At 27.0% G+C, this 26,765-nt stretch overlaps 1 protein-coding gene across 1 annotated transcript in view; it reads right to left on the minus strand.

The window, feature by feature from the left end:
• Nucleotides 1-1,719: 1,719 nt before the first annotated feature.
• The window catches only part of LOC142321058 (lachesin-like), a 438,367-nt gene continuing 413,321 nt past the window's right edge, over nucleotides 1,720-26,765 (minus strand). The window contains exon 8 of the mRNA XM_075359063.1: nucleotides 1,720-1,868. Within this exon, the coding sequence (XP_075215178.1) occupies nucleotides 1,798-1,868 (71 nt within the window). The 3' untranslated portion in view covers nucleotides 1,720-1,797. The remainder of the gene's footprint in view (nucleotides 1,869-26,765) is intronic.

Genomic DNA, 26,765 nt, shown 5'->3' on the forward strand with positions numbered 1-26,765 from the left:
CTTATACTACAGCGAAGAATATTTATTTCAAAGTAATGAACTACGTTTGACGTAAAAATAAATTATTTTCTTTACAGTTCAACTAATAAAAATTAGATTATTCCAACCGAAATTAAAAAAATATCATCAATCCCATAGCGTTCAAATGAACGATATGATAGACGAGAGGTGAGGAATAATAACTCAGTATTTGATGATGTATTTCTAATTAATATAGAAATACATATTAATATAGGACTCCTTTTTTATCCTTACTATTTATTTGTTCGCTCTTCTTTCAGTACTTCGTTATTGATATTAACAATAGAAACTATTAACGTTTTTTTCTTGTAGAAATGAATAAATAAATAAAGTATGCATGGGTAAAAAGCATGAAAATATAGATATTTCTTACAAATATTATAATACTTCTAATTTGGAAAAATATAATGTATATATATTATAATAATCATAATTAATGAACAAAGATTTTTTTAAAGACGATATATTATTTAAAACCATTCTAAACAAAAGTATAAAGAAGTAATAATTTAATCTAATAATTATCTCTGATAAAATAGTTCCTTTGATTTCAATTTAATCCACCAGAGTATATGTATTCCTTCAGTATACTAGCAGGACAGTCATGACTATTTAAAAATTTTTAACTATGATTTTTTTTAAACTTTTGACTTTAAATACATTAATTTTAACTCCTGATGATGGCTTCCGAGTAGGGCGAAAGATCTAGAGTACATATCAACGTGCTGGTAAGGTGGATTACATTAATTGCTAATTTATTCATTTAACATATCAGCGGTACCATGCTACAGAAATAAATAAAAAAAAGTAGTTGCATTCCATACAAGCAAAGATTTAACACCATAATACGTTATAGTATGTATTTCACTTTCATATTAATTAAATTTATGGAGTTTATTACACCTTTTTAATTAACTTTTTTATTAAAATGTATGTATCACTTTTACTTTTATTTATACTAGAGTAATCATTTTAAATAATACATACAAAAGACTAAATCTTTGATTGAAGGACCATTTGTACGAGACTGATTCAGCTTAAAAAATATAAAATTTCGTCTACAAACTCTTTTTTTCCATAATGTTTACATGGAAGAATTACAATATCCTCTTTTGTGAGACAAACACCATACAATTACTAAATAATAAAAAACACTATCATTCTGGTAATAATTTAAGTGTCTTAAATTCATATTCACAAATCCTCCATGTATTTTGAATTTTATTTCTAAGTCTAATAAAAGGATTTAAAATGATCTGTAATTCAAAAGCAAAATTTTATACATGGTAGTGTATTGTATTATTTAGTTATTGTTTGGTTGGTTGCATTACAAAAATAAACATAAAAGGAATATTTTCAATTGTTTTATTTGGCGTATATTTTAATCGAGACAATTTATCAGGTTATAGTTATTTCATATAATACATAAAGTATATTTATATAAAAATTCTATATATGTTTAGTTATTGACAGAGCACTGAAGGAATTTTAAATAGTATTTTTTCATAAAAAAAAGTTTTGCAATAAAATAGATAAAGACATAAAAAGAAAAGTATCGTTCGTTTTATAAAAAAAATATTTAACATTGTAAACGCACGACCATAAACCAATAAAATATTTAAAATTTCTCATTTTTAAAACCAATTTTTTAGTGTACAACAACACATTATAGTTAATAAAATATGTTTGCAGTTCATATAAATGTAAGTATAATAATTAAAAGCAATTTTAATTCGGGAAGTAGTAACACACCTATAATATTCATAATTTAGATATTCAATAACTTGGAAATTTAAAAACAAACGCTGTTGTAGCAAGCAGATGTATAAATACACTGGCTCCGCTAACTGAAACAAAGAAAAAAAAATGATTAAAAAGTCAAAAATAATTAAATATTTATAATCGTAACATATAATTACAAATAACAATTGTCTAAATTATTTGAAATTTTCTATCGATTCCAGCAGAGTTTAAAAAATATACCACATAAGACGTTTAAAATCGATCAAGTGATACTACAACTATAGACTAAGATACTACAACTATTTATAAGATAAACTTATAAATAATTATAAAAAGGATAAAATTGAGAATTTTTTGTTTGAATCATTTTTCTAGCCAGAGTATAGATAGGGAATCTTTTACTGATGGGAGATATCAGTATACTGTACCTGCAAATAATGTACTTGAATGCATTTTCTTCCGTTAGGAAGAATTTAGTTGTGTGACTCAGTTTTAAAAATCTTACGGTAGAAATAATTTTAATTTTGCTATTGAACACATTTTTCATTATCTCAGAAAGAATGACAACTCAGAGCATAGGATTTATCCTACAGATGTTGATTGCTTCTATTAAGGGTCAAGAACATAACACTAATCGGTAACAATAACAACGTTCATCACTTTATTATCTAATTTAAACTATAATTAGTCAGAAAAAATTGTATGAAAAAAATAAGTAGAAACAAATACATAACACATATATGGTTTATCTCATATCTGGTTTTAAGTGTATGATTTACCTTTATTTTGTGTACAGTGAATGTAACATGGTTTCATAAATTACACTACTTTTTATGATATTAATTAATAAGATCCTGTAATTTTTGGATTTTTTAATCATAGTTACTTTATAATATGATCTATAAATAAATATAAACATATAAAATTTAAAGTTATTTATGATCTATACATAAAAAATAAATTTTTATAGGTAAAAATATGTGATCTGGATAAGCTAAAAGACTTCTCATTTGCTAATCAATCAAAACACGGAGTATGGATTTTTTTGCATTTCTCAACGTTTCATGATCCGGGGACCCCCCAAAAAATGGAGGGGGGTAATAATGTCCGTACGTATATATATATATATATATATACATGTGTGTTGGCGTGTTTTTTGCTAAATAACGTTAGACTGGATAAATCGATTTTGATGAAATTTTATACAGTCATGTACATGGGACGACTTGTGGGAAAGGCTTTCTGGTAAATATTTTCATATGAAGGGGTACATCTTTGGGCCAATCTTCTCAAAATTTTGCAAACATAACCCCACTTTATATTAAGCTCAATAAATACGTCCATGATTACCTTATCATTGAAAAAAAAAATTACCCCAAAATTCCCGTTTCACCAAAAATTGTAAAAAGTTTTTTTTTTTGAATGTCAACTGATTTTTTTAAAAATGTCTTTCTAGGCATAACGGTACTGCAAGTGACCCTAAATAATACTTTAAGGGCAATATTATTGAATTTTTTAATTTTTGATTTTTTTAAAACTATTTTTGTTTACTTTCATGCATATTATTATTTTTCCGTTATTTAAGAATAAATAACCAATGTCAGAAAAGTATTAAAACATTGTTGTCAGCTTTTTATTATTGTATGTTTATACACATCACCAGAGGGAGTGTCCAAAATATTCGCTCTTATGCATTTTGCCAGCCGTTAACCAATGCATTTTATCAATAGGTAATTATCTCCATTTATAAAATCAACGAGTTTTCTATTCAAAGCTTTTTTTATTTTTTAACCCTGCCTCTCGGAACCAGACCCCAATTAAGCACGAACACGGTTCCGGGAGGTGCCTTCGCCTCTAGCCGCCAGATGAGGGAAACGCCCGGCTATGGCCTGGCGTTTCCCTCATCTCAGGCCTCTACTCAGAGAGATAAGGGACAGATTCACCACGAACAAAAACTTTCTTCCAAATTTCCACTCTTATGTCAAAATCATCTTAATACGTAAAGTAATCTTGGCTGAAAAGACAAACTTCAAATCTTTTAGAATCTTTCATAAACCTGTTCTTGGTATTTTCAACCATCGGAAGCCTTTCTGGTTGACATTTAAGGAATCTTTATTAATATTTTCGTAAAAAAATTGTTTTTATTTTCTAAAATGTAACTACTTTCAGTTTCATCTGATAGCGGAACATTTCCAACGCTTCCAGTATTTTCAAATTTTATGCTGAGTTCACTGTAAAGTTGATGATCGATAACGGATCATTGGAAAATTTTGCAAGGAATTCTTCATAAGCGACAACAATATCATTATTATTTTCTTTCATTAACACTAAGCTTAAAAACTAATTCATTTTATGTATATTTAAACTTATTTTACTATTATTCTCAATAATATATAAAATATGTCATAATGCCTATACACACATATATATCACACCTGAATCAATTAATTATTTATTAGATACTTAAAATTGAAAATTTTAAATTAAAAGAAGCATGTTTAGCTATATAAGTAAGGCGAAAACAAAAACCTCAATTTATTTATTATAATAATATAAGCCAAATATACGTACGAAAAAGAATTTAGTTATAATATAACTAAAGTTATATATATAGTTATAATATATATAAAAAGAAATACGATAATTCTCAAATAATAAATATTATATTTTATCTAGGTAAAGGAAGTATTGCAACAGTTTTATTACTTCTAGATTTATGGGTATAAGATATATATACGAACAGAAATATGAAAAAGAAGAATATCTAAAAATAAAAATTTTAACAACCTGAAGTGAAATTCATAACTAACTTCAAAGAATATTTAATTTTGAAACATTTTTTCTGATTCCGTTCAAAACGTTTTTATTTTTCTTGCTGCTTCAATTGCTCGGATGAAGGTCTATGTATTTGATAAATATTGTCAAATATGTAGAAAATGTAGGGGATGAATATTTTAAACAGAAGAAGAGTAAATAGACCTTAGGGTAAGAGAATATAACTGAATCTCCTTACAATCTGCATACGACTGTTTGTCTCTTTTCCTTCCTGTAGTTTTCTCCGTTAAATTTAGTGTATTCCATTGTCGTTTTTTTTTTATATGAGCAAAACGTCTTTTTAATAGGCAGCTACAATAAATTGCTATGTTACATACATTTTGTAAATAAATACCCTTCAGTATACAACCATTAATAATAAATAATTCTCTTGATTCAAATGTGTTAAAAAAAAATAAAAAATAAAAAAATAAATAAAATAGATTAACTTTTTTACGGGATAATCCTTAAACTCTTGCTTTTTAAATAAAAGAATATAAAGAAGAGAAATTCTTTCTACGAGCAAGCCAGAAATGTAACCGACCGATCCACAATGTTTCTTTACTTTGTTAGGTTATTAATTGTATGTTTTACTTTATTTAATTTGAATAAATTGCACTAAAAAACAAAGGTTACAGATAAATAGCTACTTGTTAAATTCATATTAATTAAATTAAGATACAGTATTTTTTTAAATTTTGAAAAATAAAGTAAATCCGAAATAACTGAGCTAAAAATGTTCAGATTGAGCTTAGGAAGTTGAGTAGAAGTAGCTGTCAAGGACGCTTTGGCTTATCCCTTCTTATCACACAAAATGGCCCTACAAGATTACCTGCGTTTTTTATGAGTATATATCGAGTGACTATTCTTATTCAATTAAATTTATTGATTGAAAATTATTACAATAATTAATATATTAAAATATTAAAACCAAACAAAATATTTATTAAATTTACAATACTAAAAAATCTGATGTGGACATCACATGACTTTCTTGTACGCCTATTAAATTACATATACACATTTTTAAAAGTACGTAAAAACTTATTTCACTAATAACTTCTGATTTTTTAAATTTTATTTATTTTTATTGTTGTTATTCAATTATTATTTATTGTAAATATTTTTTTACAATCAGAGGTTAATAATTATTAATAAATCAATATATTTAAATTAAAAAAAAAGTTAAAAAAAAGTAAAATGGAAAAAAAATGGAAGAAAATGTTGCAAGCCAAAAAAAAAAAAAAAAAATAAACAGGAAGATAACGTTGCAAAGAAAAAAGAATAAAAGATTAAGAGACTATGATGAATATAAAGAGAAAAAAAATTTGAAAATTAGAGAACGTGTATACAAATTAAGATCAGAAGAATTATATCAAGCCAAAGAGCGATTAAATGATTGGCAACCAAAAACAAATAAAAGAAATGATGATCAACTCCGAGTCAGGGAGAATATTGTGCGACAATATCAGAGGAGAAATGAAATAAAAGATAAGAATTTTTTGTAATTTATCAAAGATCGATCATGTATGCCTCAGTGTAAATGTTGTTCTTATGAGGATCTATTTTTCAGTCGCACTATATTTAACTTTAATGTAGATAAAATTAAACAGAAATTAAACTAGAAAATTAAAAAATAATACAGAACTCTAAATTATAATTTTCAATTAATATCAAATAATCAGACGTTTCATCAAATCTATTTCATATACACATAGGTAATATAATGCTTATTAAATTACATATACACATTTTTAAAAGTACATAAAATTTTATTCCACTAATAATTTCTAGTGTTTTTTCAGATTTATTATTATTATTGAATAATTATATATGGTAAAACCTTTTTACAATCACGGGTTAACAATTATTAATAAATCAATATATTTAAATAAAAAAGAAAACGAATTTAAAAACAAGAAAAGGAAGTCTGATTCGAATGATGTGCCATCCCTTGTAAAATCCAAATATTTCATCAATTAAAATTTTATTTCGCTATAACTCTGGAACCAATGAAAATAAGTACCACTTATGATATATTGTTGAAAAGCTCTCAATGAGTCCAAAATCCAATTTTTTGGGGATTTTGGGCTTTTCGAATACTTTTGGTCCAGTTGATTGCAATCAGAAGGGAAGGTGCGCAACTAGATGTTACAACAGTCCTAAGTTCAAAATTTCAACATTCTACGGGTAATCGTTTTCGAGTTATGCGAGATACGTTCAGACGCCACGCCGAAATTAGTCAAAATGGATATTTCCGTTGAAATTTGAAAACCGAAATTTTTCGCGAACACAATGCTTCCTTTATTTCGTACAATGAAGTGAAAAACATTAGACGTAAAGAAATTTCAGACACGTATGGAAGTTATTACTTTTAAAATTCAGGATTATGCATTGATTTCTTTCCTTAGGAAGAATTATTATGTGCACCACCACAGTAATATCATATATAATATAAGGGCTACGAAATCGGTCAATTTGATGAAAACAAAGGCTTGAACAGACATACATACATTTTCTAGTTTTCAAAGCCTGATATGAGAAAAATTATTTCAAATAAATGATAGTTCATTCTAAAAAAATACAGTTTAGTGTAAAGATAAGACATGTGAATACTTTTTACTTGCACTTAATTATGGTTTAGAAATATCATGCAGTTATTTTGTTAGTTAATCGTAATTACAAAATTCTTCCTTGTCTGTACGTGTGAACGCTATCTCAACAATTGATTTTAGATGGAATTTGACCTAGACTCATTTCTTTAGTGGATTTTGTACACGTAGGAATTTCAACTCTCAGGAGAAACTTCTAATAGGTGAATGTCCTACAAGTTTTAGTAATTTTTGGCACTGCAACGTTAAAAAAAAAATTAAAGAGCAATTAAGAGTATTACACCAAATTATATAAAAAAACTTTAAAAAGTTATCAAGAATAATTTCCTTAACTTACTTTTGATGTACCTAAGGGTCAGTGTGATATTAAGTACAACATACTAGAATTAAAATATCATTATCCCAGTAATCATAAAATATAAAACTCTATAAAAATAAATTTTACTCAAATAATTTAAAAAAAAAAAAAAAAAAAAACTGTACCATTTATTAGTATTATTTTCTTGTCGTATTAATCTGATAAAGCGGTTCGAATACGTTAAAAAGTTAAATTTAAATTACTTTTCGACGACTTTATATTTTAATTGATGTTAAGGGTTTATACAATTTAAATAAATTGTCATAAAATTAACTTAGGTGATTAATTTAAAACTTTATAATTTAAATGGCAACCAAGAAGAAAATTCGTAGAACAATACCATACAAATTTAATTATACGCTTTGATTAGTTGACTGTTAACATAAAGAGGTGAAGAGGTCAACAGGTGATGAAACTTAGTGACGTATAAATTATCAACACAAAAATTATCATCGTCATCACTTAAACATAGTTTTAAAAAAAATAGCTTTATTATCGTATATATAAATATTTTTTTTTTTTTAGTTAGGGTTGCAGCGCTGTAAATATACTGTTGTACTTCACATTTTATTACTAACATAAATTTTGTTCATGCTGAAGTGTGGTCGTATCTCAAAGAAGGTTGTGAAAACTGCTGTAGTCAGTTACTTCTTTAAAGAAAATTATACAACCCGACATAAGCGATAAAACTTTAAGTATCAAGAAGAATACACTTTTGGTAATTGATGTAATCATTAATATTAATGTTCAAGACACTAGATTTTTGTTTCCTTTGCTTTAAAAACTGGGTTCTCAAATGAGGACGCTGGGAAAATGAATCTCTACTTCCAAACTTTCTTCCATGATGGAGAAAAACATATGATTTTTCCCTTTTAGATTACAATATGTAAATAAAAATGCAGAAATATAGTTTTTAAAAACTTTTGACGTAGAATGAATTTTTATGAAAGAACTGATGGCTCTCTACATTACCATCTCTCATCGGTGGTATAATGGACGATATGCAATTTGATGAAGAACTTAGAAAAATATCTAATATCTTTATATTCTTAAATTAGTTGACATTCAACTAGTAAATTATTAAAACTAATCGTGTACTAAACCTCTTTGTAATGAAGTAATACCACAGCAGAACCACTGCTAAAGATTAAAAAAAAGTTTAAAAGTAGGTATACCTGGAAAATCATTACCTAAAATAATACTACTAGTAGTAAAGGGATATATACGGCATCATTTGAAAAACGTAGGTGAGGAACTTTTTACTATGTTCTGAAAAAGAACTTGTTATAGAATGAATTTAAAACTAATAAAAAAACAATTAGATGAAGTGTCGGTCTGTTACTGAAAAATTTGATAAAATGGAAAGGCCCGAAAATATGAGAAGATACTGAAAGACAAAGAAAGAAAGAAAGAAAGAAAGAAAGAAAGAAAGAAAGAAAGAAAGAAAGAAAGAAAGAAAGAAAGAAAGAAAGAAAGAAAGATGATCCGTATTCAAAAACTGTTTGGTTTTGATAATTATAATAAATTTATAGAAGATTTGGATCTCTTTGGTTGTTTTCTGGGGAAAAAACCGTAAACATTACAAGGAAGAAATTTTGATGCTTATTAAAAGAAAAATTGAGATATGACATTTATTAATACTAATTGTTTGTAAAATAAAATAAATAATAAAAATTTAATAACTAAAAAGAAAGATTGTAGAAGGCAGGTCGTAGTCATATATGAAAAACTTAATGCTGTGCAACGAGTTGGACGATGAATTTTATTTTCCACATCAATCTGGGAGTTTTAAAAGTCATTAGTCATGAATTTTAAAAATCCAAAAAAGATGTAAAATGAACCAAAAAAAGATGAAGTTGAGACGGAATACTGCTAATATCTTTTATACTATACAAAAAGAAAAGTAACTTAGTTTAACTTACTTTGCTCTATATCATGAATAAGTGTATTCAAATTACATTATAATTAAAAAAGTTTAATGTTCTAGGTTTTTATTGTTATTTTTTTTATTAGTTTCTAAACTTCGTAAATAATATTTGTACGATAATAAAAAAATATCAATAGCGATACTTTAGAAATAGAATTACTAAAATAAATATTCACTATATAATCGTTCTTAAATATTTTATTAATGAGTATAAATAAATTTTTAAGTATTTATTCGAATGAATGGTTTGCATAATTAAAAGATTTTTATTATAACGTTCCAATTGTATTTTCTTTATGATGCCAGTCATTAATGCAAATCTCTATGTATAGTCTTAGCTTTCGGAAACGAAAACACGCTATAAAAACTACATAAACAGAATTTTTCATTTTTTTATAATTACTTTTATCTTAAATCTAAATAAAACCACTAAAAAGGTCAAATATATAAAAACTTAATTCATTTTAATAACAAATTCTAAACGTAACTGTAAATAAAATTCCGAAAGTGCTTTGTGTGATAATCTTTAATCCAGTAATACATACTATTTTGTCCGTAAAATTATTCTTTTTAAACAAAATTAAAGCAAACGTTCCACGAGTCTGTTATTTAAAGTAATATTTGTTTAATTTAAACAATTTTTAAAAATTACAAAAATAAATCTATCTATTCATTTAACGTTTTTGTAGAAGAGTATTAAATGTAATGTGGAAATGTATAAAAATTGATGATAAATTCTATTAAAGCATAATTAAATTTAAAGAAGTGTTTAATTAAATTACATTTTATTTCATTTTGTTTATTCATCACTTAATTATGATTTAAATCATTTTTATCCCTGACAGCCAGATATATGTTTTCTAACCAGAAAATGTGTAACTTTTGTACGAATTCTAAGTGCGGTTTCCTCAAAATTATTTTTCATTATCTATTAAGACTTTTTATTTAATTAAATATCCAAATAAACTTACTTCATCTGCATTACGAGAGGTTATCTCTTAAGTAAAGACCGTTTCATTGTAAAAAAATTATTCTGAAAATTTATAAATATTTTTTATTTCTCTTAAACTATATATCTTATACTACTTCTTTATATAATCGTCACATGAATTAAGGCATATATAGTAGCGGTACACCAGTTTCAATATACCCTCGTCGTATTCTTCTATCGCCAGTCCATTTAGCCACTGATTAACAGCATTTCTAAGTTCATCGTCACCCGCGAAGCGCTTACCACTCAAAAATCCTTTCAATTTCACAAACGAATGGCAATCAGAAGGAGCTAAGTCCGGAAAATACGGTAAGCGATCGTAAATTCCCCAACCAAATGTTCTCGGTAAATCACGTGTCGGACCCGCGACATGTGGACGTGCATTATCGTGCAGCAGTATGACGCCGTCGGTTAGCCGTTCACGTCTTCGAATTTGAATGGCGCGCCGCAACTTACTTAGAGTTTCACAGTGGGCTTCTGCATTTATAATCGTTTCACGTGACATGAAATCAATCAGAAGTATGCCGCCAAACCGATCCCAAAAGATTGTAGCCATCAGTTCGCGTCTAAATGGCTGTGGCTTGACCTTTGTTGGTCTGGTTGGTGATTAAGGATGACGCCATTCACTTGACTGCCGTTTTCTCTCTTGCGTGTAATACGAAATCCATGTTTCATTGCCGGTAACAATTGAATTAAGGAACTCATCACCTTTTTCTGTGTAGCGCATCAAAACTTTAAAAGCAGATCCCGTTCGGATTTTTTTGTGCTGTTCCGTTAAAACGTGTGGTACTCAATGTTCACAAACCTTTCTGAAATCTAAATGGTCATGAACAATGCAACCAATAACAGCTCTTGAAACATCAGGAAAAAGAAGGATCATATCGGAAATCGTTGAGCGACGATCTTTTCTTATTTCATCATCGACGCGTTTCAACAAATTCCCGGTGATTATCGAGGGCCACTTCAAACGTTCTCCATCATTCACATTAATTCTATTATTTCTAAATCTTTTACCTCATTTTCGGACGTTTCATTTATTCATTACATTATCACCGTACACAGCTATCAACTGCCTATGAATTTCAGTCGGTTATCCTTTTGATGGTTTAAAAACCTATGACTCAACGTACTTCACAGTCGCCGACAACATCGATTTTCCTATTCATTTTATAATGTAGTAACTCACACATAATCAAAGATACTACAACGCAACAAGTTACAGACAACAATGCAGTGTGTAAATGCGGCGTGGCCATGAATGACATAGGTTCGCCAATCTTAAGCCTTAAGGAGAGAAATTTTTGCAACGGTCTTTACTTCAGAGATATCCCTCGGAGTTATGTAAGCGATTGAATTTTGATGAGAACATGGCGGCCAGCCATGTTTTCTCTTGAAAGCATTCTTTGGTGAATTTAATAAACTAACTCAAATATAACTAACTATATTTTTGTAGAGAATAGCGGAATATATTTCAACTGATAAATACTATAAGGTAATTTATTTTGCTAGAAATGTGGTGGAGTAGAGAAGTACATCGTGCAAAGGACTTACTTCAATACAGATAAGAGATGATTTTTTTTTTTAGATTAACATTTCAAATACCACAAATCTTCTGCTTTGTCAACTTTATGTTACAGTCGATTTTCTCAAAAGCTTTGGAGAGGTTGAAGTAAAAAGACAACAACCTCACGGAGAGGTTATTGTCGCGAATTTATATAGTTAAATCATATAAATTGATAGTAATTTACAAATAATTATTAATTTTGGGTTTAAATAAACTATTCCTTCAATATATAGTACTTACAAGAAACTTTTCAGCTAATTTAGGTCATATTTTTTCATAAGTCTATTTTTTCCTATTACTAAATTACTGGATAGCAACTCGTTGGTTCAGTTTTATCTTGTTTACTGTTAAGTTGTTTAATGACTGAGAATTTTAAACACTCAGGACAATTCCCGTTTTGAAGGGAGTAGTATTGGATTTTTGATAACGAATGTAAAGTAAATTCCGTGCATTAAATTACTTGCCTTACTTTACTCATTAACTTGTTTTTCCTCCAAAAAAATTCAACAAAAAGGAATGATAGAAACTTTCGGAAAAAGGTATTCCTAAAGGTTGTAATCGGAAACGAGGATTCATTTGGACCATCGGATTCTAGACTGCTCCAAGCAAAATAAAAGAAGGAAGGCAAAAAAGCCAATATCTCTTTGAAATATTAAACATTAACTACCTGTTAAATATCAAAAAACTTAACTAATCAAAAGTTTAGAAGAAAAAATCATACTCAAAAACTCACAAAAAACTCCCCCGTACAAAATTCTTCCCTCAAGAGACAAGATTAATAGACACAATAGACTTAGAAAATTGTAAAATTTTCAAATGAAAACTGGTAAAAAAAATTATGAAAATTGCTCCATATTTAAGCCTTTAAAATCAACAACAAAATATTAGACTCCATCAATAATTTATATTCATCCTCTGAGGGTTTAGCACTTCAAGATTTGAAAATAAAAATTATACATTAATTGATGCTCACGCTCGAATTAATGAAGATAATAAAACAAACGTTCATTAGAAGAATTTTGGAAACTGTTAGAAAACGAAATCCGTAAAGTACCTAAAGATCACATTAAAATTTTACGCATAAAAAGATAAATTGGGAAAAAATATACCAGAAAACAATAGGATACCTCCCAGCCCATAAAATAACAAACAAGTACACCCGGCCTTCGTGGCGCGAATGGTAGCATCTCGGCCTTTCATTTGAAAGTCCTGGGTTCGAATCGTCGTCAGGCATGGTATTTTACATACGCTACAAAATTCCACTTCCATATACCATGCACAAGATTCAAGTATATGTGATGATATCATCAAGCAAAAAATAAAATATATATATATATATATATATATAAATAAACTGGGATAAGACTAATCGAATTACGTAAAGCATTTAACCTGAAATTAATATCCACTTCATTTAGAAAGCTCAACAGAGAAATGTCGATCCTTAAGCCGAAGTTAGGAGAACTCTAAATCGATCTTGTTGCTATTTCCTTTAAAAGTCAGAAAGAAACCCAAAACGTAAAAGTAAAAAAAATGCAAACATCGAAACTGATCATTGACTCACACAACAAGCAAGTTGAGACTCATCCCACAAAACAAACTTAACAAAAGATTAACTAAAAGTATCACATTTGACATTGGATATTTAATAAATAATTCAGAAAGTAATTCGAACTTCAAAGAAAAAGTAACAAACAATAATACCAAAAATTGGGAGGATATTGAAGCTAAACTAACCGAAACAGCCAGATATCTGCCCTATAAAAAAAAATCACAGTAAACACAGGTGGTAGAAGGACACATGTGAGGAAGCTGTAAGTAGAAAATTTAACGCCTGGAGAAAATTGTACTACTCATTAACGTAAATTATCTAAGATTTAGATAAATCTTCAAATATACCTCCAAAATTATCAGAATAACTAAAACAAAATATGAGAAGAATCAACCTGAACAAATCGAAAAGAGCTTCGTGAAAAACAATACACGAGGAAAAACTAATTCAATTTGCTTCAAGGATCTAGACATCAGAATATATTCTACTGATACCATTTTGAATTATAATAAGTGTGTATAAACACACTTCTTTAAAATTTAATTTTATGTAGCATTGAAATATTTAGAATTTTTCGGTGGGGAGGTGACAAATAAGACGATGAAAGCTAAATGTCCCAGATTATCCGCTCCTTACACCCTCTAAAATAATTAAGAGAATAACCATGAAAAATTTACGAGTTCATTAATGCAGTAAAGAAAAATATTGCAGTCATCTAAATTAGAAATTATATATAACCACAGTTTTTTTTTTTTTTTTTTTTTTTTAAATAAACATGAATAATATAAGAGTTTTGTTTTTTATCTATAGTAATTTCTTTACGGTACTCCATAAGTGTTTAAATTTTAAGAAAGAAATCATTTGATTATTGTTAATTTGTATCTGTTTTGAAAGGCATATGAATGCTTTATAATAAATACTCTTGCAATTTCTGAAAATTAAGGCATTTTTAATTTTATTAAAATTTCATAATTTCATTATTTGATTTTTCTTTCAGTATTTCCTGTTTTTTTTAAGTTGAATGGCAAGAGTATACTATTACCGCCAATAGTGGTAGCAAGAGTTACAGTTGTTCACTAATTCAAAGAAAGTTTACCATATTTGAATACAAAATTACATATTTTATTTATTAATAATAATAAAAAAATATAATTTAAAAAAAACGAAATCGTTATGAAAATTTATTTACAAATGTTTAAACAAATAAAATTTAAAAGAATATAAGAATTAGAGTCATCTAGATTATTAGTCAGGTTATATTACGATTGTTATTTATATCAAATTGTAAAAAAACTTCTCTTTTTATTAGAGATGTAAGTGAAATTCTTTTTTTGATAAAAAAAAAAATGAAATACATAGAAGCTTTTTGAGGGTAAAAACTGATGTTTGATAATATAAAAATTTGCTTGATGTTATTAACACTGTTGAATTAAAGTGACTTTTCTTAAAGAATTAGTGAACTGCTAAAAAATATTGTTTTTAATGTATAATGAAAGGGTTGTTAAATCTGGAATTTAAAGTACAGCTTTAATCGTTTTTTTCTTTAAGTAAAATGTATAAATTACTTTTGTGAACAAACATTTTAGAATGTTAGGAACATTATGCTAATAACAAAACATAATCTTTTTCTATAAAAATGATTCTGCCTCATTAACATTTTGTTAAGCTAATGGATAAAAAAGTATTTAAATTTATAGCAACCTATTCATTTAGATTTTTCTCCAAATTTACTATTATCAGAAAATTCAGTTTAAACTTACAAGGAAGAAGTTAAAAGAACACCATAACTCATGGAAAGGGATGAGTTTATTTATTCATTTCTACGGATGATTTTTGTAGGTAACGTGGTAGTATTTTCAAAGATGATCAATCCAACTTTGAGAACGGTACGTGCACTGAATAATGGACACATAAAATAAAAATTTTAATTCTGAATGAACGATTATGCAGAATATGACGTTGCTATGATGGTTTTTATTATACCAATTGAAAACCTTAAAATAAAACCCAGGAAAATACACGTAATTCTTTCGAAGATATTGCTTTTTCAACCTAATGTAAACAAGCCTCTGGAAACAATTATTTGACGATTCGGAAGAATAGTTACGAAACAATTGCCTACTGGCACATTCAGATTATTTAAACGAAAATCCTTCACAATTCCCTTCAAGACTATAATTTATAAGGTAAGATAAAATATTATACAAACCTTAAATTTAAGATTTAAATGTATATTTATATTTTTTTATTTTCGGTTGTTATTCCAAAAATATAAATTACAGGTAACTCTCAACCAGGTTTAAAAGTAACTTTAGCAAAAATTAAGTTTCGAGAAACAATGGTTCTCGATGGTCGGACTGATTATTATGTTTCTATTTCATTATGTTTGAGTATACGGATATTGCAAAAATCACAGTGTGTACAAAACATCTACATGATGTTAACAATAGACATGGTGACAAGAAATTGGCATTTTGATGATAAGTTTGACTCATTCATTCACGGTGCATGGCATAAATGATTTTTTTAAATAGAAGTCTTTTACAAGTTGTAGTCTTAATAATAAATTTAATATAAAAATATATAGATAAAAATTATTTTTAGTTACACATACCTCTCACTTTCTCACTCACTCTCTCTCTCTCTCTCTATATATATATATATAGAGTAATATATATATATAAATTTAAATAATGTTTCTAAAATGATGGCTAGTATACTTTTTCGGCTCCTACTTGTAAAACTAAACAAAAAAATATCTTATGAAAAATGACAATTTTTCCTCGTTCTCCCAATGTCCGCCATTTTCTTATTTTTATATAAAAATTTATATCTCAAGTTCGGATCGACGAATCACATTAGTATTTGGTAAGCGTGGTAGTAATAAAGTTGTAAAATTAGCAAAAAAACAGGACTTAAATACCTTCGCAAATTACAAAATAGCGGCTATGTTTATTTTTCAATTCGTTATATCTCCATAAATATTAATTTTATCAAAATTTATGATATGGGCTAAAATATTAAGTCTTTTATTTTAAACAAAATAATATTTTATTTTTTAAAATCGGTTAAAAAATTGTCGAGTTATGGGAGAAAATTGATGTAGTAATTTTGTGTCATTATTATTAGGTCTATTATTGTGAAAAAATTGTTACTTAATTTGATACTAATTACAATACTAGAACAATAAGTAAACAATTAATATTTAATCGAACGTAAAGTGGAGGACTGAAAACGATACAAAATTACAACATTAATTTTCTGCCTTAACTCGGCTATTTGTTAACCGATTTAAAAAATCTAAAATGTCATTTTGTTCAAAATAAAAGGCTTAATATTTTAGCGTAACATAAACTTTGATAAAACTAACATTTATGGAGATATAACGGATTAAAAAACAAATATGGCTGCCATTTTGTAATTTGCGAAGGTAAGTCCTGATTTTTTACTAATTTCAAAACTTTATTCCCAAGATGCTTGCCATATATTATTGGTGATTCGTCGATCCGAACTTGAGGTATAAATTTTTATATAAAATAATAAAATGATGGACAGGGGGAGAATGAAGGTGAAATTGTTTTTTTCCTAAAAAGTATAGCCAGCCCACCATTTTAGAAACACTCTGTATGTACTTACTTATATTTACTCTGTATATTATTATTATACTCTTATAATACTTATTATACTTATTAATACTTATTATACTCTTACTGTATATTATTATCTGTATACTCTTATTATTTACTCTGTATATTACTTATATTTGACTATTATTATGAACAAAATTCATTACTGGAATATTCGATTTACCCAGAACTGGAAAAAAAATTAAAAGAATATAAAACTCTATTGGTGCAGAAACTTTGTTTAATGTACAACATAATGTTCATATGTTAACTACAGAAAGACAACTAAACAAAGTATCAACACAAATAATATAATAAATCATGTCACGTCGTGTATAATAATCAAAAACATTTAAAACAGTATTTTTATATGGTTTATACTCCATAAAAATTTACATTATATACTAAGCTATATTATATATATATATATATATTTTAATAGTTATTTCGTATTTTTACACATATATTATAATATATAAAATATATGTTCCATTTGGATACCATATTTATAACTAGTAAATAAATATTCTTTTAAATGATAAAATATGACAAGAATAATAATTAATCATGACTTAAAGATACACATTCGTTTATATCTTTTTTTGACAATCAAATAATGTCATTGATATTGAGAATGGATATAAATGTTAATGGAAGCAGAACAAAGTTTTGATTATAGTTTAACAAGTTTTGTTATTTACCGATAGTAGATATTTTCTTTAGTTAAAGATAAAAATCAATTTAATTTTTGTTCTTAGAAATTACTTCACCACTTAAGCTTAAATTTTGTGCGGTGTGAGTATGATACGGACATTTTTAACTTAATTATTTTCAAATTTAATGTAGAAACCGATCAAATTTAATATTAACAGAAGACCTAGGCAGCTATTATTTTTTAAATATTTTTTTTACATAGTTATTTTAGCAAAAATATTTTTTAAGGTATAAGATCAAGACATAAGAAAAGTACATGTATGTAAACGAATAATGAAATTAGTATGAATGTGTGTATATATGCATACCGCATATAAAATTAGGGCAAATATAATTGAACATCATTCTATTCATAAGCAATGTCCTATTTTTAAACGTAATGTAGGTGCAGAGTAAAATAACTTGTAATGAAGTACGAACAATAAAGTATAAGTTAATTATTTTAATTATTCTGCGTACATAACCGAGAAGATAATTATAATATATAAGAACGCAAAAGGAGGGGATGAAAGTGAGGTAGTAAAGATTGAGAAATAACGGATAGGGGAGAGGTAACGTTCAACGCTCTTTGAAACTGACTTCAAGTCGATTTGGCATTGTGGGGAAGTTAATTTATTTAATAGCTACGCCAAGACAACAAAAGATGAACAGCACGGTGAAGTTTGAAAGAGCTTTAAAGTAGTATCTGCTGCTGTTCTCTTATTCTACGTTATGGTACGGTATTCTCGCGTAACGGAGCTTTGCGAATCTTCCATGAAATTCAATTCCTTTCGTCTTCTCTTTAAAAGAGATCTTCAGAACAAATTCACCGCCGCTTGACTGATTATAAACGCGAATACTTGCCGATTATCTGATCTACCTGCATAAAATTATTAAATAACAATCCTATTAGTCTCATGCTTTTTATTAATGGTAGCGTTTATGATAGCTGTTTATTAAATTATATACTTATCTGTGTTTAGACATTAACGATTAAAAGAAAAACGTACCTAGTATAAGATTTATTGAAATCTCAGATATAAACCAGATTTTTAAAATAAAGTCAGAATTTGAAGAAAAACCCAGATAATTTTCTAGAAAAAAACAATCGAAAAAGCATTGGCTCATGTGATAACGTCTAACAGCAAATAAATCTATCAAAAAGATAAAATTCAAAATATCATACTTTTTATCATGATGTAATTTCGAATTTCTGTCTTATTTTTCAGTGAAATTAATATTTTTGTGAAATTAATTGTAATTGTTATAAAAAAGATCTCTCATATTTCTACCTGAAAAAAAGTTAGAAAATGATTTTTTAAAAACTAAAATTTTAATAATTGTCTATGAATTTGTAACCTGAAAATACTTGTTTTTCAATCCATAATTTATCTATAATTAATTTTTTTTGTCATTCTTCTTATTCTTTATGTATAAAATAATATGTAAAAGATTATCTGCCTTTACACAAGAATTTACCGGTTGATCCGGTAATATATTCGAATAATTAAAGTCATTTTTAAGCAATGGAAAATTTCCCATTTTTATTCAAAAATCGCTTTTTAAAACTTAAATAAAATTAATTAATTTCAGTTACCAACATTATTACTTCAAAACTATTCAACTCTAAATAAAATCTAAAGGAATTATGGGAAAAGGATAACGAATGCTTATAAACCCTCATAAAAATTTTTAATTTGGTATTATGCCGTAGGAAGTTAATTTTTGAAATGAGAATTGTTTATTTTTAAATATTCCTTATGAAATTGTCTTATTAGATATATTGTGTGTAAAATACAGAGCGTCCCATAAATTTAGATACGTAGGAAAAATAGACCCTTTTTTACGAAGGCCATGGTATATCAGGAAAAGATACAAAACATAAATCGTCTCAAGGAACGTAACACCAACGCCGTAACAAGAGCATAACTCCAGCTGTGCACACCAAACCTGATATATTCCTTAAGATTTACGTTTTGTATCTTTTCTTGATATACCATACCTTTAAAAAAAAATCTTATGTGGACACTACATGACTTCCTTGTACGCCTATTAAATTATATATACACATTTTTTGTTGCACTTTATTTGAACTTATTTCATTTGAAAGTAAGATACGATCCTTTAATAAAGTGGACAGTTACACAATTGCATTGTGGTGGACATCACACTACATCACATTTTTTTGTGGTGTCCGTATCAAAATTTTATATTAGTATATATATTAAAATTGTTTCACGTAGTGTAAGTGAGAACGTGTCGGTCCGTGTGTGTTCATGCACACATCGGCTCGAATCCTACTTCATATATATATATATAATTTCTTTTAACTTTTTTTTTTAATTTAAATATATTGATTTATTAGTAATTATTAACCTCTGTAAAAATTTTTGGATTAAAATGAAAAGTACACAAAAATTTTATTTCACTAACAGCTTCTGATTTTTTTTTTTTGTTATTGAATTATTATTTATTTCAATTTTTTTTACAATCAGAGGTTAATAATTATTAATGAATAAATATATTTAAATAAAAAAAGTTAAAAAAAATGTATGTATATGAAGTCGGATTTGAAAAGATGTGACTTCCCCTTGTAAGATCCAAATACATTATTAATTAAATTTTTTTTGGCTATAACTGGAACCAGTGAAAATAAGTATCAATTATGACGCGTGCTTATGATATATTGTTGAAAAGCTTTCAATGAGGGTTTATTACTGCAGTTAAGAAAAAGACCAAAATCCAAATTTTTGGACACTTCCGATCCAGTCGATTGCAATCAAAAGGAGAGGTGCACAACTAGATATTACAACAGTCCTAAATCCAAAATCTCAACATTCCACGGCTGATCGTTTTTCAGTTATGCGAGATACATATGTACATACATACTTACGTATGTACAGACGTCACGCCGAAACTAATCAAAATGGATTCAGAGATGATTAAAGTGGATATTTCAGTTGAAATCTGGAAACCGAAATTTTTTACGATCACAATACTTTCTTTACTTCGTACAAGAAAGTAAAAATGTTTTATTTTTGCTATGAATGGAAACTTATGTGGTTACGTGTTGTTCAGGAGTGGAGAACACGCATCGAAATGAGTTTTCAAAACAATAGTAGTTATGTAGAGCATATTATATAAATAAAAATTGTTTTCATAAAAACTATTTCTATGTATGGAAACCTATACCTATACATTGATATAAATTGATAAAAAAATGCCGGCCTCCGTGGCGCGACTGGTAGCCTCATCCGGAGGTCCCGGGTTTGAATCCCAGTTAGGCATGGAATTTTCCCGCGCTAAATCATTCATCCTCTAAGTAATACCTAACGGTAGACCCGGAGGTTAAAAAAAAAATAATTATAAGATCATGCGTAATATTTACAACAAAGCCAAAAAGAAATATTTTTTTAAAGAAGAAATAAATATTAGTATGGTTAATTACTAAAAAAACAATCTTTAATGTATCAGTTTGAATAATAACAATACGAAAATCATTTTTTAATTTAATGTGAAAAAATTATTTGACGTAAAAAATTATGTATATTATTTAAATTTGTTAATGATAACCTTTTTTTACGTCGCTTAAAAACTTTGAATTAGCATCAGGTAATGGAAAATAATCTACCATAAATCGATAGGTAGATGTAGGCTCCTTGAGTGTTAAACGAACCATGAATTAACAAACAAATTTTTACTAAAGTTATTAGTGTAATTAGAATTAGTAGTTTTCATAATATAATATAAATACAATTAGTTATCTTTATTACTACTGTGATTAATAAAAAAATTATGTTATTGATGAGAATGAGACGAAGAATAATCAAAATGAGATGTAGTATTTTTTCCAACAAAGTAAGAAAGGAGTTAGGATTAGTTGTTACCAATGGTTGAAGTATTGCGTGATGTGCGTTGCCGCTAACTTCATAATTAATTCTCTGAAGCTATTATAACTACGGTAATTTTCAGTGTGTGCTTGGTGAATGGAGCATGGATAACGGATGACTTTTTTGATTTTGTTCATTGTTAGAAAGATTACACTATCAGCAGTTTTGACATAATGTTAATGATAGTTGCAGTAATCCTGAAGGGATTATTAAATTTCTGCAACGGATTCACTGAATAAGTTTTTCTGTGATGAGGGGGGTTCAAACAATGAAAATATTGTGCATTACCTTTAAAATTTTCAAACCGAGGTTCAAAACAGAAGAAATTTTGCATATTTTCTCATTATTTATTTGCCAATAAATTTTTATTTTAAAGTAAATTATAAAGAATTTTATGACGTAAATTTACAAAACTTATAATTTCAGATCACAGTTCAATTGGTTCGTTTTTTTTAATACTATACTAGTATAGTGTAAACCAGGTGTATACCGGACGGTATGGTGTATACCGAAGCAGTGTAGTATGAATTCTTTTCAATTTAAAAAATGCTAAGGTTTTTTACAGAAGTTAGATTCATCGGCATAAATCATATCGTTGTTTAACTGATAATTTAAATCTAAATTCTTTGCCGCTGAGAACTTTAGACAAAACACTCCCTCGTTACTGCTTTCATGAATTTTATGCAAGAGATATTTCATTTTTCCTTTTTCTATTTAAGTATTCGGTAGTTGTCGAACATAGATATAGAAGATTTTTTTTGAAATGAACTGAATCGATTAAATATGTGTATATATCCGACTGATTCTGGGTATTGAAACAATGTATTTGGAACTAGTGGTTATTATCGAGAAACACTGGAATTTTACACCGGTTCAAACCTAACTCCTTCCCCAATCACAGTCAGTACGATACATCTCTGAATAAATTACACAAAGCAACTTTAACTTTTCGACTAGTGAAGAAGAAATCGGTAAATATATACAACTCTTCAGCTAAAATTAGAAATACATGGAAATTACGAAGGACTAAAACTTTTCATCATCCAACAATTTAAACAAAGTTTCCAAGATATGGCTGTAAAAAAATGAATGTTTTTTTATTTTCACACAATTAAAATAACTAAATATAAAAACTTACATACTACCTGTGAATTAATAAATACACTCCATGAGGAAGAAAAAGAAGTTTATAAGTCATATACTAAAGAAGATAGTAAAAGTTAAATAGCACACAATCACTTTCCACTGTTAAGATTACAAACCGGAAATCCTCTTTTAATTTTAACAGTTAAATAATTTAACTTTTAACTCTTAATATTAACTAATTTAACTCTTAACCTTAACTATTATAATTTTATCCATTTAAAAAAAATCACAACTCATAATTTCAACCCACTTTTTCATTATTTTCAACCCACTTTAATGAAAGAAGTTTATATTTTTTTCACAAATCGACCATGTGCAATTTTTAATCTGTATTTAAATGCATGTTCTAGCCTTACTGTTCACTAAATTAACTAATATTGATGATTTTTAAAAAAAAATTAAATAGAAAGAAATCTGGTGGTTTTCTTTTAAGTTTTTTTTTTAAGGTAACATAATTTGATGATTTTTAAAAAATCTACAAAAACATATTTTATCATAATCATTGCTTATCATTAAATTATTATAATACGATTGATTAATTAATTATATATAGCTCGATATATTTTAATATTTAAAATGTATTCACCAGAGACTTAAAAAAAGATCTAGGGTGAAAAAATACGTATTCCTGTTGCATTCGGAAAATTTTAGTTTATGCTCGGTAGTAGTTGTTTTTTAAGTATGTCCCTTAGCTTATTTTTATCAGGACACAAATTTTTCGATTTACGTTTATTATGAGCAGCTATTTTCATACGGGTAAAATATCTTTTGCAAATCTACCAGTATTCTAGATAAAAAAAAAATTAAATAAATCACACCACATTTTTTGACTTACATACGAGCGCGCGCGCGGGCATGTATAAATTTTAAATTTATTTTTCTAATAAAATAAATGTTTAAAAATTATTATTTTTAACAGTTACTAGTATCATTACTTTGCTTTTAACCCGACGCGTTTCTACAACCGCCAGCATTTAGATCTAAGTAAAGAAATTTTTAAAACATTTAACGAACTATTCAACCATACACAGAATAAATGCTTAATAAATATTCATACCTGCCTCCAGCTGCTGCTGAGTTATTTTAGGTTTACCAGATAAATTAAATGTTGTTTTTAGTGCTATTCAACGGAATGTTTGTCAATCAGAACAAAATATTTTTCAGTTTGATAAAAAAAATAGTATATTTTTTTATTATAATAGATGTTGTTAAAATTTATACATATATTTTAACAAAAAAATAAAATAAATAAATAAATAAAATAAAAAAAAGATATTACTGAATTATTTTCAAATAGTTTTTACCAAACTAATTACAATTATTATATAATTATTTTTTTAAAAAAATTAAGTAATTTTTTACCGTACTAGAAACTAATCTAAAAGAAAAATTGCACGAACGTACACACACACACACACAAAAACAGGAACTGAAAAACAAAATTGAAAAACGAGTTTATAATTGATTAAACGAATTTAAAAACGAGTTAACGTTCGCTAATAAACAATATTAATTTGAAATCAACATAAAAACTACGGAAAAATATTTTATCTGAATAACTACTCATTTTATAAGAAAATTTTTTGTATAAATAAAAATGAAAAGGAAGTTAACAGTTTAAATAGAATTTTTTACTTTAATGGATCATTCTTTCCATTAATTTTTTTCGTTACTGTTCAGTCCCTAAATCTCACTACGATCTTTGAACTTTCACTCTACTAAGCTACCAATTTAAAATCTGAAAAAAAGGAATTTCATTCTATAATTAATAGTCAATTCAAAATTGAAATTTTTTTCTCATCATTATTGGTAAATACTGTACTTTTATAGCGTGGTGTAAATATGTCACCTGATGTTATTCAAATATGCAAAGTATTTTTTACCAGAAAAATATAGAAAATTAGATGGAAAACGTTGAATAAAACAATATTTATATTTGCGTATTCCAGAGAGCCTCACTACGCTTCTTTATTTTTTTACCAAGGCAAAGTTTTCCAACCTTTGTATTTTTTGCCAATAGTTTTTCTTAAATTAATGGTCGGTAATGGAGTAGCTTTACATGAGTCAAGCATTTGACCATTTATGGATTTATGTTCTAATTAAACTCAAATACGTACTCTCCATATTTTAGCGGATCCTTCAGTTATTTCTCATTGAATAACATTTCTGTTTCACAAGATAGTATCCGTTCTTTCACCGTTTGTATGTGTACCAAAATGTTCAATTCTCGCTCCTATTCTATTCCAAAGAATTTCACTTCATATGTACTTCACCGTCTCATGAAAACGATGCCCTCTTTTGTTGCATTTGTTTCGGATTTTATTAATATTGAAGCACGTTTAAAAAGTTAAAATAATACAACAGAAGTGCCCAACGGAGTTTTCGTTTTGGAAAATTTTATCTTTTTACTTAGACCGTACTGAAAGATCAAAATAACTCCTACTAAAAGTCGACAAGTTGACTACAAGTCAAAAGTTGACTTCCGATCAATATAATCTCAAAATATTTAAAAATTTAAACAGAAGACATAAACGGTTACATTTCTTGATTTCCTGATCCTTTAAACTTTTAATTTTAATAAAACTTCAGTTTTTAGAATACTTCTTAAACCTATAACCTTAACCTTAATCCTACATTTGGATATAATGTAGCCTGATTTGTTGTTAAAAGCCATTTTTCACGTCTAAAATATATTTTCAATCGGACCTAATAATTAATACACTAAATATCCTTTTAACATTACGTAACAGAAATTTAATATTCCCCTCAGATTTACGTATCAAATACATGAACAGTGAATTTTAACAAATATAGCCAAGTTTTAAGAATAAACTGTAATCCAAGCTGTTGTTACCGAGCAAACTCATCAAATAAACCAACCAACTTTGAACAAAGACTGAAATCACGTCATAGTAGTGATATTATAATGCATGTATAATTTAACTTACGGCTAGTTAAAATATCGGGTTTATTGAATAACCAACCTTTAATTACATTACTTTTCAGATCCGCTGATTATAATTAACCTTTGCAGTTTTAAATAAACTATAAAATAAAGAAATAATACAATTTTCTTTTTTACAGAAATTATTTACTATTTTTCTTGCATAATATTAGATAAATAGTATTTGTAATATGTGTTGTTTAGTCAGATAATTACTGTTATTATTTGATTACAATTGGTGTAACAGATTATTCATAAAATTTATTTATGAATCATAAACTCATTAAATTTATTATTCGTGAAACTTATTCGTAAATTTTTTTTAATCAAAAAATGTTTCATATGATAGTCTAGAAAAACAATATTATGGTTTTTAATAAATTTAATTTAAATTATGTTGAAATTAGAATTTTTAATAAAGCCATTCCGTGAAGTAAAATAGCTTATGACGGTAACAGTAAATATATGATGCAAATATTCATGGTTAATCTCTAAAATAACACAATCTTTGCTTTTTTTTCTACAACAATATTTTTCAACGAAACTATTTATGGAAAAATTGAAAAAATACACCACCGATAGATCTAAAAAAATGTAATATACATAAAAAAAATTAACGTATTTACACATCGATTAAACATAACCTTAAATTAACGTTAAATGTATTTTTTGTTCTTAATATCAAAATATTTTTGAACCCGTGTATGAATATTAATCACTCAGTATGTACTGCAATATAGAATTTTACTTATGCCCTGTGGTATTTTACTTGTAATTATAAAAAAACGGGGACTAATAAAATTAAAATAATAATTATAAAACATTCCACGTAATTGCTCTTTTATAACAATACAATTAGAACTAATATAATTAGAATACAAAAA

Source organism: Lycorma delicatula, chromosome 3, assembly GCF_047948215.1.
Source record: "Lycorma delicatula isolate Av1 chromosome 3, ASM4794821v1, whole genome shotgun sequence".
Taxonomy (NCBI): domain Eukaryota; kingdom Metazoa; phylum Arthropoda; class Insecta; order Hemiptera; family Fulgoridae; genus Lycorma; species Lycorma delicatula.